Here is a 12,823-nt window from a genome sequence, read left to right as displayed (position 1 = left end):
ACTCATGACTAGGCAGCAGATCCAGTGACTGGGGCAGAGCGGAGCTGTGCTGCCTAGCCAGAAGGGCTAGGGCCAGCCCTACCTGTCATTAGAGGGAAGGTCGTGTAGTAGGCTTCCCAACCCTCCCGCCCTGGCGGGGGAAAGCAGGATTTCCACCCTCTTCCCCCGCTCCCCCAAAAAACGGAGGCGGGGGGGGAGGCGGCGCCGGCCGCCCCATCTCAGGGCGGGCGGCGCCGCTGCGCAGCTGCCGCCTTCCACCGGCAGCGGGGGAGCCCGAGTTAGGCGACTCCGGCTTTCTGCCGCCCCCCGAAGGGTCCGGGGGGGGGCTTGAACCAGGCTTCTCCGAGGGTTTCCTCTCCAGGATCATGTTGCCTCCCTCTGCGGGATTCTCCTCTCCCTGCTCTCCCGCAGCCGCGCTCCGGAGCCCCGGCCTTCGCCACCTGCCAGGTTGGCTGCGGAGAAGGCGAAGTAAACAGGCCGCCGGAGCCAAAGCCGGAGCGGCCTCCCCAACCAGACCCGGGGAGGGGGGAAAGGAGGAGGGGAGACGAGAGGAGGGGAAGGGGGGGGTGGAAAGCCACGACTTTTCTGGGGGGGGGGAAGAAAAAATAAATAAAATCCACATGCAGGATTCTAATTCAGAGGCCGGTGCGTCTCATGGGGAGGGGAGGGAAACTCCAGCGAGGAGGGGGCGAGAAAAATAACATCCAGCAAGCCGCGACACACAACCACACGGTGGACTAGCCGCTGGAGCCGTGCCGGCAAGCAGCAGCAGCCGCCGCCGCCGCTTTGCAAAAGGGGAGCGAGCCGTGAGCAAGCGCAATCACCTGCGCTTTCCTAGAAACTCCTTGCATCACCACTGCAGAATTTGAGCAGCCGGCGAGACCATCCAGAGGGGAACGGGGGGGGGGACTGCATAGACGCCCCTCCGAGCTCAGGCTGGGCCCATCTCGGAGGAGTGGCTGGGGTGGGGTGGGGTGGGGGGGCGGCGGCAGCGCGGCGCTCTCCTTGGCGCCATTTCCCCCCCTCCCCCTAGCTCCACCCCAGTGTCTCCCGGCTCCACCCCCAAAGTCTCCTGGCTCCACCCCCAAAGTCCCCAGATATTTCTGGGAATTGACTTGGCAACCCTATCGTGTAGGGCACTGGGGGGCATCAGTGCTCCCCGAAAAAATGCCCCCCCGACCTTCCAAATCCTGGCTGCGTCCCTGGGTGTCTCTATTCTTCATTGTCTCCAAATTGAGGGAAGGCATTTTAAAGGTGTACAGTCCCTTTAAAGGTGATTGCCAGAACTCCCTTCAGAGTTCAGTTGTGCTTGTCACACTCTTGCTCCTGGCCCTGCCCCCAAAATCCCCATATATTTCTTGAGTCAGACCTGGCAACCCATAGTAGCCATCCATGTGCAAGCAGCTTTGTTCCATTCCAAAGACACATGCAGCAGCAAATCCTCCTCTTCCTTTTCCAAATCTATGCTTTTAAAAAATTCAGATATTTTCTCCTAACTGCTAAGCTTTATTTTTTTCCCATATAAAGGTAATTTTAAAGGAAGAAAAGGAATATAAACAATATATAGTGACTCTTGACACTCCACTGCTTTCTTAAATGAGAATAATAAAAATTTGCAAATGAACAAAAGAGTGGGAGGGAGCTATCTGATTTACAATGTTTTTGAGATAAAGAACACTATAAAAAAAGATCAATGTGAATAAAAAAGCATTGTTAACTGAGTCATGACATTTCTTTTCTCAGGGAAAATTTGAAGAGTAGAAGTCTGCAAATGAGCACCTTGTGCCATTTTCAAAGTGGGAGGAAGACATATAATTATAATTTTGAAGTAATGATGAGAGTTTTATTTAAAATTGTAGGGAAAAATTATTGAAAAACATATCGACATATCAATATTACATAAATTGCTTTAATTTTATTAAACTGGATGTGGGAGACAGAACCTTTTTCTTTCACTTCCCTTTCCTGCCATCCTTCTCCCCCACTTTTTGTTTTGCACAAAATCTGGTTACAAGATTTCTTCCAGAGAAAGACATTTCTTTATTAAAGGGGGGGGGGGATTTGCTTGAAGAAGATGAGGCAAAATTGCTCCAAATGTCGACACTATACCATATATTTATCCCAATAATTCCAGTAGCTGAGACTTCTTGAAGACACAAATCTTCAAAATAGTTTTAACCTCCTGTGTCTTGACTGCCTTACATGGAACACTTTTTCATGCCACATTTTAATGCATGCAAAATTAGCATATCATTTAAAAACATATACAAAATGAAAGAGATTCTCCTTCCCCAAGAGAGCATGGAATACATTGTATTCAAGACACATTTTCAGTGTTTTCTTCAAGTTACGGGACAGGAATTAATTTTCGTATTAATAGAAAACAACCAATCCCATTCATAGCTCTTGTTTCACACCAGCCCCTCTTTGTAACATTCCACTCCCCTCCTGCCAGGTATTTCATCAAGCCTAGTGATGTTCACTTCTATGCATCTAGTTAAGTGAGCTCTGGCTTATAAACACTCACATTGACATTATTTTTCTTAGACTTCAACAATGTTCCCTCTAAGCTGCAGCATTCGGTGAGCAAAAATTCTGCTTTGTGAGCTACTGGTATTAAAGTTGTGAGCTACTGGCATTAAAATTGTGAGCTACTGCATAAATTATTGTGCTCTACAGTTATCCTTCCTGAATGAAGACAAAAATGTGTGAGTTGGAGGCTAAAAATATGTGAGCTAGCTCACACTAACTCAGCGTAGAGGGAACACTGGTTTTCAACATGTTACCTAACACAACTAGCCATCTAGAATCCAAGGTCCAAAAAGCAGGCAAATGCAATTTAGCCAGCAAATATGATCAGCTTAAGAACATAAGAGAAGCCATGTTGGATCAGGTCAGTGGCCGAACACTGTCACACAAAAAGCCAGGTGCCATCAGGAGGTCCACCAGTGGGGCCAAGACACTAGGAGCCCTCCCACTGCTGCCCCCCAAGCACCAAGAATACAAAGCATCATGTGCCCCAGACAGAGAGTTCCATCTATACTTTGTGGCTAATAGCCACTGATGGACCTCTGCTCCATATGTTTATCCAATCCCCTCTTGAAGCTGTCTATGCTTGTAGCTGCCACCACCTCCTGTGGCAGTGAATTCCACGTGTTAATCACCCTTTGGTTGAAGAAGTACTTCCTTTAATCTGTTCTAACCCAACTGCTCAGCAATTTAATTGGGTAATGGTGATCAGAGAATATTATAAGCATCCCCTGAGGTTTATGCATACAAATGGCCAATGTATTTACGGTAGCTTTTCCCCCCCCTATGTAGATCACAAAGGAAATGCACTGAAATTCTGAACAAGTTTTTTTTCTATGTAGATCATAAGGAAATGCACTAAAATTCAGAAACTGTAATCTGTTTTTAATCATTTTAATTGTTTGGTTTCTGATGTAATCTGCCCTGAGCTTGCTCTGCAGAGAGGGCGGGATAAAAGCGAAATAAAATAAATAAATAAATGGTGTGAAAATACAGTGTGTATATAAATTGTATACAATGGCATAAAAGAAATTTAGTGAAGAAGTAAAAATGAGATGGACAAAAGGCAGATAACAGTAACATGTACTTATTTGTTAATACCTCATGTTTCTCCTCAGTGAGGGCTTAAAGCAGCTGACGTCATTCCCTTCTCCCCATTTTCTCCTCATAACAACCCTTTGAGGTGGGTTAGGCTGAGAGAGTGTGACTAGCCCAGCAAACTTCCATGGCATGAGTAGGCATTCAAACCTGAGTATTGGATGCTAGTCCAGCACTTGATTGATTGATTAACTATGCCACAGGGAAAAAAGAGAGAATGAACGAATGGCTGTATCAGCTCTCTCCTAATGAAAAATCAAATTGATCTATCGCCAATGTATATTTTCTCTTTTAAGTGCTCTGGCGTGATCATAGGGAAATCACTCCTCCTTAATCTCAGACACCAATCTTCAATATGGAATAATAATACTGATCTGCCTTATTATGTTGTTGTGGGATAATTGATAGCTCAGGCTAGCCTGAACTTGTCAGACTGAAGAAGCTAAACAGGGACAGCCATGATTAGTATTCAGATGGGCAACCTCCAAGGAATACCAGGCAGAGGCAGGCAATGGCAGACCACCTCTGAAGCATTTCTTGCCTTAAAAAAAAACTAGCTCACCAACGAGTGGCATATGATACTAAAAGAACTATAACTTCTGGCTGCCAGACAATCTTAGGATCGCTTAACTATACTACACATGTTGCCATACGATGATTGATTGATTAATTAATTGGATGCAGCCTGAAGATGCAAGGATCACTTATCTTTACTGTGTTCCCTTCCTGGACAGTAATTCTTTTTGATCCTCAGAAATTTTGTTCCTGGCATTGCAGGACTCACATGAATTAACAGCTCTTTCTTGTGCTGCTGATAGCAGATGTTTGCCCCTTTCCCCTAACCCACATGGTTCTGCAAACCCAGAAATAAACTTTCCTGGGGTCTGAAAGAACTGCTTATTAAAGCGGTAATGCAGGAAAGATCCTTGACTATCAGTGCCTTCTGCTGATGGATCCCTGGACCCAACCCCATCCAAGTAACAACCTTTCTACAATCCAAAGCCTTTTATAGATTCCAAATATTATTATAAGATGTTGGGTCAGGCATTTCTCATTTCCTTCCATATCTATTTCCATCAATCTCCCCCCCCCCTTTATTCTGTATTGTATCATCTTTCTTTGTCCATCTGTTCTCTTTATTCTGCACTCATGATAGGGGAGGTAAATATATCCAGTCCAGCCATTCATGGAACATATTTGAGGCAATTAAAAAGCAGCTCAGCTTCATTCATCATCAAATTCAAATGTATGATGAATAGGAAAAAGATATTAAGAGTGGGAGAGAAAATGATTTTCTCCCCTGGTTCCAGACCGGTTAAAATATTATGAAACCCTTGAGTATATTAATGTTTATGGTTTACAACAAAATAATATTAACAATAATACATGGAATGTGGTCCATCTACACAGGCTTCGGGATGGGGGCAAAAGTATTTGGCCCGCAGATTATAATAGGCTTGCAGAAAAATTGATTGTCTGCCCCTTTGAGAAGGTGGGAATCAAAGATCCACTTTCACTTTCAAAACTTGAACCATCCATTTTTCAGAGGTACTGCAGCAGCAAATCCAGTAAGCCCAAAACGATGTGAATTACTTCTCCATCATTGTAAATCAAAAGACAAGAGGGTTGCATGGGTGAATGATGTCATAAGCAATCCATCATCTATTTATAGCCTCATGTGCAGTTTCCTGTTCTTATATTGCAAAAATAAACTCTTTCCAAACCTCTAAACATCCTTTTGCCTCAACCTAAGAAATGGAAAGGAGTTCTGAACTGAAATCACAACCTGTATTTCATTTCTTTTTACAACCATAGGATTTCTATTCCTGTGACTCCAAGTATTGCTGAGTTCATATTTGTATACCATACCTAATATTGAGCCAGGGTATCCTTTCCTATCATTAAAATTATGTTTATGTCCACATGTGTGGGATTCCAAAACATCTGCAGTGATCGACTAGCTTCCTGCAAATATATGACATAATGTGGGCATGTTTTATTTTATTTTATTTATTTAAGTATTTATACCCCATCTTTCCTCTTAGTTCATCTGGAGAACTAAGTTGATCTGGAGATAGATTAGTTGATCCACCTTAGTTGATCTGGAGATAGATTAGGCTTCATTCATTCACATTTCACATTTTATTTATATTCACAACCCCCCTGACCTTGTGGGGAACCCCTGAATTTGCAGCCTCCTCCCCCGCACTCCAAAAATCCGGAAGCGGGGGGGGGGGAGAACATACGTGTAGGCATCATGTTGTTGTAGAGCTCCTGATCCGTTTGTAAAATGTGTGCCCCTTTAAGGCTGTGCAGGAAACAGGAAACAGGAAGGGCTTCATTGGAAAGGGTCAGTAACAGTTTCCATGGAGAACGGCCCCTCCCTTTCTTTTGCTTTCGTTTTCACAGCAAGCAAAGTTCTACAGGAACAAGACCAGGTAAGTATTTGTGTGTGAGAGAGAGGGAGGGGGCAGGGGATTCCCTGGTTTGGAGGCCCTCCCCCCCTTTAGGAAGTGTGGGGGGGAGGGAAATGTCTACTGGGCACTCTATTATTCCCTATGGAGAATGATTCCCATAGGGAATAATAGGGAATTGATCCGTGGGTATTGGGGGCTCTGGGGGGGCTATTTTTTGAAGTAGAGGCACCAAATTTTTTGTATAGCATTTAGTGCCTCTCCCCAAAATACCCCCCAAATTTCAAAAGGATTGGACAAGAGGATCCAATTCTATGAGCCCCAAAAGATGGTGCCCCTATCCTTAATTATTTCCTATGGAAGAAAGGCATTTAAAAAGGTGTGCTGTCCCTTTAAATGTGATGGCCAGAACTCCCTTGGAGTTCAATTATGCTTGTCACACCCTTGTTCCTGGCTCCACCCCCAATGTCCCCTGGCTCCACCCCCAAAGTCTCCTGGCTCTGCCCCAAAGTCCCCAGATTTTTCTTTAATTGGACTTGGCAACCCTAAGATAGATGCAGCTTCTGTAATTAAAATTGCTATGGAATAGGACAGCAATTAGAAAAGAGACATTTAAGGGAAAACACTATAGTTAGACTGGGACCAGGAAGACCAGGGTACAAATCCCCATTCAGCTATGAAATTCACTGGGTGACTCTAGGTCAGTCAAATCTCTCTCATAATCTAAACAACTGCACTGGCTCTTATAAAGATACATTAAGGAAGAGAGCACTGTCACTAGTGCTCTGAACCGCTGGAGAAGAGGGGCAGGATAAAAATGTAACAGTTATTACTACTGACCAAGTGTCACTATATTAAAAAAGGAATGATCCCAAATGTGTGTAGTTGGAGTGGGGGCTCAGACTCTCCTTGGTAAAGACATTATGGTCCCATTCATTGGGAGTGGCTTCTGGTCCCATTCATTGGGAGAGGCTTCTGTATTTTCTGGCATGAGATTACAACCGTCTTTTGTGCTGCCTTTGGATCAAAACAGCCTTTAGCAAAATCAGAGGAGATGATGTCAGCTGAGTCAAAAAAGTGCCTTACCTGCAGATAACAGTCAATGAGAAAAGAACAGACAGCTGCACCAATAGGAGCAAAGAGACAAAAGAAATGGTGCAGTGGGAAAATATTTCTTTATTCCAAATATCAATACATCTACATGTTTCACACCAAACATCCGGAGGAGGTTTTATACATTTTTAAAAAATGAAATTAAAAAGAACAAGGTGAGCAAACATTGCTATCTCTCTTCGTTATTTGTTAAAAACATCAAAACAACTATAAAATATGTTTTAAAAGTACTTCTGAGCATGTACAGAATTATTTTCTCTTTCATTTCTAATATATGTATAGAGCCCTCTGAGAAAGCTTGGCACAAAACATTTAGGTATTGATATCCAGAATAGGGGTATTGGTATCCAGAATTATTTTCCCACTGCATCATTTTTTTTCTTTGTCTCTTAACAAACAGTCAACCCAGATTAAATGTGGGTATGCTGAAACATAGATAAATGCAACTGGTGTCATATTCCACCTGATAGCTCTTTCTTTAGTTTTGCCACAGCCACTCTCTCCTAGGGTTCCTAACTCTAGGTTGGAAAATTCCTGGAGATTTGGGGGTGGATCTGGGGAAAGTGGGTATGGTAAGGAAAGAGACCTTAGTGGGGCAAAATAAATAGAGTCCACCAAGGCAGCCATTTTTTTCTGGAGGAATTGACCTCTGTCATCTGGAGACCAGCTGTAATTCCAGAAGATCCCCAGGCCTCACCTGGAGATTGGTAATACTTAAATAATGTTTCCTGAATACTATTTGCTGATGCTGTTATTGTTTGATTTTCCACCAAGACAGCTCCACCAGCTCCCTTCCTCTGCAAGTTCTTCCGATCGTAATCCTGAACACAACCGATCACCCAGGTAAGATCCAGTCTGTAGAAATGGATTTCAAAAGGGTATGATGTAATCTGTACTAGGGGTGTGCATTTGGCTAAATCTGAGATGAAAAAAAATACCCAGAAAATACCTTATCAGTATTTTTCAGGTATTGATTAAGCTGGATATAGATTTTGGATATGGTTTGTCTATCCGAAATGGCTAAGCCCCCCCAAAATTTTTCAGGACTGCCACATAGATAAACTTAAAGGGTGTTTAAAGGGGTCACAGCAAGTTCACTGGAAGGCATTTAAAGGGACTGTGAACCCTTTAAACACATTGGAGTTCTTCAAGCCACAGAGCTGCAAAGCTTTGAGAGGGCATTTTAAGAGACCTCCATTGAAATCAATAGAGGATTGGGGCACCATCTTTGGGGGGGCATAGAATTGGACCCCTGGTCTAATCTTTTTTAAACTTGAGGGGAGGAGTTTGAGGAACCAGCAGCTATGCTGCAGATTTGGTGCATCTACCTCCAAAAACAGTCTGCCTAGAACTCTAGATACTCCCAGACTGGTTCTCCATTATACCCCACAGATCACTGACTATAGGTGCTCATAAGGCATAATGGAAGACCCCCCCCAAAAAAAACAAAAATTGGGTTTCTCAGATATTTCCTGAATTTGAATACCATACCAGTATTGGGATTTGGGAATACTGGGAAATACCGATGTTTTTCAGGTTCATTATAGCCAAACCTGAAAAATCCCTAAGTAGTAGATAGGGGTACCCTATCATCATCAAGCCGCATACCAAAATGACAGCTGCCCTCCCACACACACCCGCGCACACAAAAATGAATACCGTATGTTTTCCTATGGGGGAGTGAGTCAACTGTCCCCGATGGGAGGCTAGGGATCCACCCACCCAGGGAATGCCAGATGTTTCCTAAGGGGGGAAAAGGGGGGTCAGCCTATGCTTCTGGTGTAGCCTGCTTCATATTGTTTGGGGAAAGCATGTTTTGCAACACAGGCGTTATGTAGAGAATTGTGGAGACATACCCAATGGATAAAATGATGGCTTTAAAACTGAACACAGTTAACCTTATACATGTAGCATCTCCCTTTAACATCAGGTTGCATCAGGCTGCGTGTCGATAAAACTCTCTGGGGACTCAGTAACGCCATAGAGTTTTGCATGAATCCTAGATCCTTGGTTTGCAATCCCCCACAGTTATTTGTTGAGAGGATGAAGTTGTGTGTGCAAAATGGTAGCTATTTTTGCACCGGTTTGCATTTGTAATGGGTGAGCTTTTCAAAAACAGACGCTTTGTAATTCTAAGAGATTCCCAACCCCGAGGTTAGCAACCCTAATGCTGGGCATCTGCGCAAAACCTGTGCTTTGGGGGGAAAACTATGTTGAGGGTGTTAAAGGTTTTTCAGTGTCTCTCTGTACAGGGTCTCAAGTTGATGGGGTGTGAACTGGCAGAGACTGACCAAGAGAGAGATCTAGGGATTGTGGTAGATAACTCACTGAAAATGTCAAGACAGTGTGCGATTGCAATTTTAAAAAAGGCCAACACCATGCTGGGAATTATTAGGAAGGGAATTGAAAACAAATCAGCCAGTATCATAATGCCCCTGTATAAATCGATGGTGCGGTCTCATGTGGAATACTGTGTACAGTTCTGGTCAACACACCTCAAAAAGGACATTATAGCATTGGAAAAAGTGCAGAAAAGCGCAATTAGAATGATTAAAGGTTTGGAACACTTTCCCTTTGAAGAAAGGTTAAAACGCTTGGGGCTCTTTAGCTTGGAGAAACGTTGACTGTGGGGTGACATGATAGAGGTTTACAAGATGTGTGTGTGTATTGGCCACTGTGTGACACAGTGTGTTGTACTGGATGGGCCATTGGTCTGATCCAGCATGGCTTCTCTAATGTTCATATGTTCTCTGTGTGTTTTACGGGGGAAACTGTTGCAAAGACAAGCATGACTAGTTCTGCAACCCATTCTAACAACATTGCCCCATTAATTATTAATTGCAAACGCCTATAGTTTCTAATTAACATTAAATCCTATTTTTCTAGCACCTTCAGCGGCCTGTTCTCAGACGATTATGAAGATTGCCTCTTGTTCTCTGCAAGCACTCAGGGAGCTTGCCAGTCTCAAGACTCGAGAATCTAACTTTGGCTGCCAAAACAAAAAAGCACAACTTTGCAAAAGAGTTCTCACAGGCCCGTGTCTGGGAAACTGATTTCTTCCAAGGGGCTTTGGAACACAGGTTTAAAAAGAAACAAATAAGGTAGAGGTTTTCAGCTTCATGATGTTTTGATAACTGCCTTATAATTTGATCAGTCTTATATATTGCTATTTGTGAGACAAAAGTATTTGACCTGCAAACAGTCCTAAAAGGTCAGGGGTTCTAGGTCAATAGTTTTACGGGTTGGGAGTGCAGGAGCCAGAGATGTTGTGCAATATATTTCAAATGTTGCCGGTCACTCCATATGTTAGACTCCCATCAACAAGAATCTTAACAAATTATAGATATTCTTAAATCTGTCACAGCTTAGACCGGACAAGTTAAATAAACAGAACTTCAGCTCTGGAGAAAATAGGATCTCATGACACAGTCTAGCTGCAATATATTTTCTGAGCCCCCCAACCCCAGAACAGATGTATTAAGGAGTGTGAAGAACCATCTTTAATGCAACAAAGCTTTTAAAATCCACTGTTAGCATACAACGCAACAATTTTCATCATCATGGAATCCCTAATGCACATGCATTTGTGCATGTGCAAAAGCTGTGCAGTGCTGTGTCTGTTACACATTTTTAAGTAATTAGTTTCCCCTCACATTTCAATGCAATTAACATTTTTTAAAATTTTTAGTTCTTTGGGCTGCCAAAGCCTCTGATTTGTCAAAAGAAAAATTTAATAGCAGGGGTCTGATAGGCACAGAACTTATGGGCGCCAGCCACAATATGAATCACGCAACAAAGAAATTTTGTTTTTACAGAATGTATAGTTCGTATTAAGCAGTTAGACATTCACAATATTAACTTAGTAATATTTGCTTATAACATTGCAAATTATTGTGACTACCTGCATATTATAAATTGTATTATTGCTTCAATTTTTAATTTTGTATTAATGTTGACTTTTCCCCCTTGAAATGAAATATGACCAGTGTGTCTGGTCATAACTATACAATTTTGAAATGTATAATTATATATCAAAAATATTGCTTAAAACGACAATAATGTGTATTTTAAAAAAGAATAATAAGAATACAGAAGAAAAACAGAACAGAGAGAGAACATTATATATAAAGTTTACATTTTTATCAAGCAGATTCTCAGCATTATTGTAAGGTACAATTGTCATAAACTGTAGAGCTGAGATTAAAGTTAAGATTAAAAGTGAAAATTTCACAAAGATGATTATTGACTAGATGACTGTTCCCCCAGCCTGGAACTCTTCATCTGTAGCTTCAAATAGTTAAGCAAACTCAGTTTGGTCGAAAGATAAGATTTTGGCTCTTTTTTGCAGTATTTATCAGAGGCATCAGATGCATAATTAGTTTCTGAGGAGACTGTAGGTTTGGCATTCAGATGCATCTTTCCCTGGGGCATCACAGTTATGGGGGCAAATGCACTGATTGGGGATTGGCATTTTTCCCCCAATTACATTTGTTAATTGATTTATGTCAGAAGCAACGCTTGCAACTTTTCCTTCAACATTTTTTTTTTGGGGGGGGGGTTAACTTTTTATTACATTTAACAACAACAACAAATATATATATATACACACAAAACATAAAATTAGGGATGTAGACCGCGGGATGCATTATATACTTATATCATTAGAATACAAATCTTTTGTTCTAACCTAACCCAAATCATACATTCTACAGTTAACCCCTTTTTACACTATATTCTTATTATATTTCCCCCATTACCATTCATACCATAAGTTCCATTTCTATCTATTTGTCTATTTGTTCATTTCTTCTCTTAATGTCTCCATCAGAGTATCTACCTCAGCTCAGTCTAGAACCAACCAAAAATACTTTCTTTCTTCTACACTGTGATCCAAAAGAACATTTGGCATTTCAAGTCATCTTACTTTGTTTATAAATTACATAGTATCAATTTAATTCCCTGCAACAACGACAACAACCCCCCCCCCAGCAAATTCAAAATACACTTTCATACAATAAGTTCCATTTTCCTTCTATCTGTCCATTTGTTAATTTCTTCTCTTAATATCTCCATCAGAATATCTACCTCAGCTAAGTCTAGAACTAACAACAACAAAAAAACTTTCTTTCTTCTACACTGTGGTCCAAAAAAGAAGGGAAAAAAACCATTGGCATTTCAAATCATCTTACTTTGTTTATGAATTGCATGGTATCAATTTGTTTCCCTGCAACAAAGCAACCAGCAATTTCGGAATACTCTCTCTTCAGTTTTATTGGTGTAATATGCCAACAATAAAACTTTAATGATTTGTCTCTCATCGTCTGGCAGACCAATTCCTTCATTTTCCTCTTAATACACCTTATATAAACCTCTCTCAGCAGGAGGTGTTCCTTGAAATAAATAAGGCAAGCTCTATAGCCATTTTCTATATCTTTCTCCAATTCCTTTTTCTTCATACCAAGAACTGGTGTCAAGATCTCTACTATCACCTCCTTTATATCGTCATACCTATCCTCAGGAATATTCTGCATTCCTGAAATATGCACTAGCTGCGCTGTTTCTATTCTCACTAATCTGTCCCCTTCATATTTTTGAACTTTTCCAATCTCCTCAGACTTTTCATTCACTACTTCCAACTTTCCTTCCACATATTTTGCAGATTGTGTCAA

At 41.7% G+C, this 12,823-nt stretch overlaps 1 protein-coding gene across 1 annotated transcript in view; it reads left to right on the top strand.

The window, feature by feature from the left end:
* The window catches only part of MDFIC2 (MyoD family inhibitor domain containing 2), a 151,207-nt gene that overhangs the window by 95,384 nt on the left and 43,000 nt on the right, over positions 1 to 12,823 (top strand). The window contains exon 5 of the mRNA XM_060238798.1: positions 7,929 to 7,997. Coding sequence (XP_060094781.1) covers positions 7,929 to 7,997 — 69 coding nt within the window. The remainder of the gene's footprint in view (positions 1 to 7,928; positions 7,998 to 12,823) is intronic.

Source organism: Heteronotia binoei, chromosome 5, assembly GCF_032191835.1.
Source record: "Heteronotia binoei isolate CCM8104 ecotype False Entrance Well chromosome 5, APGP_CSIRO_Hbin_v1, whole genome shotgun sequence".
In the NCBI taxonomy this organism is placed as follows: Eukaryota; Metazoa; Chordata; class Lepidosauria; order Squamata; family Gekkonidae; genus Heteronotia; species Heteronotia binoei.
This window is presented reverse-complemented; position numbering and strand designations above follow the sequence as displayed.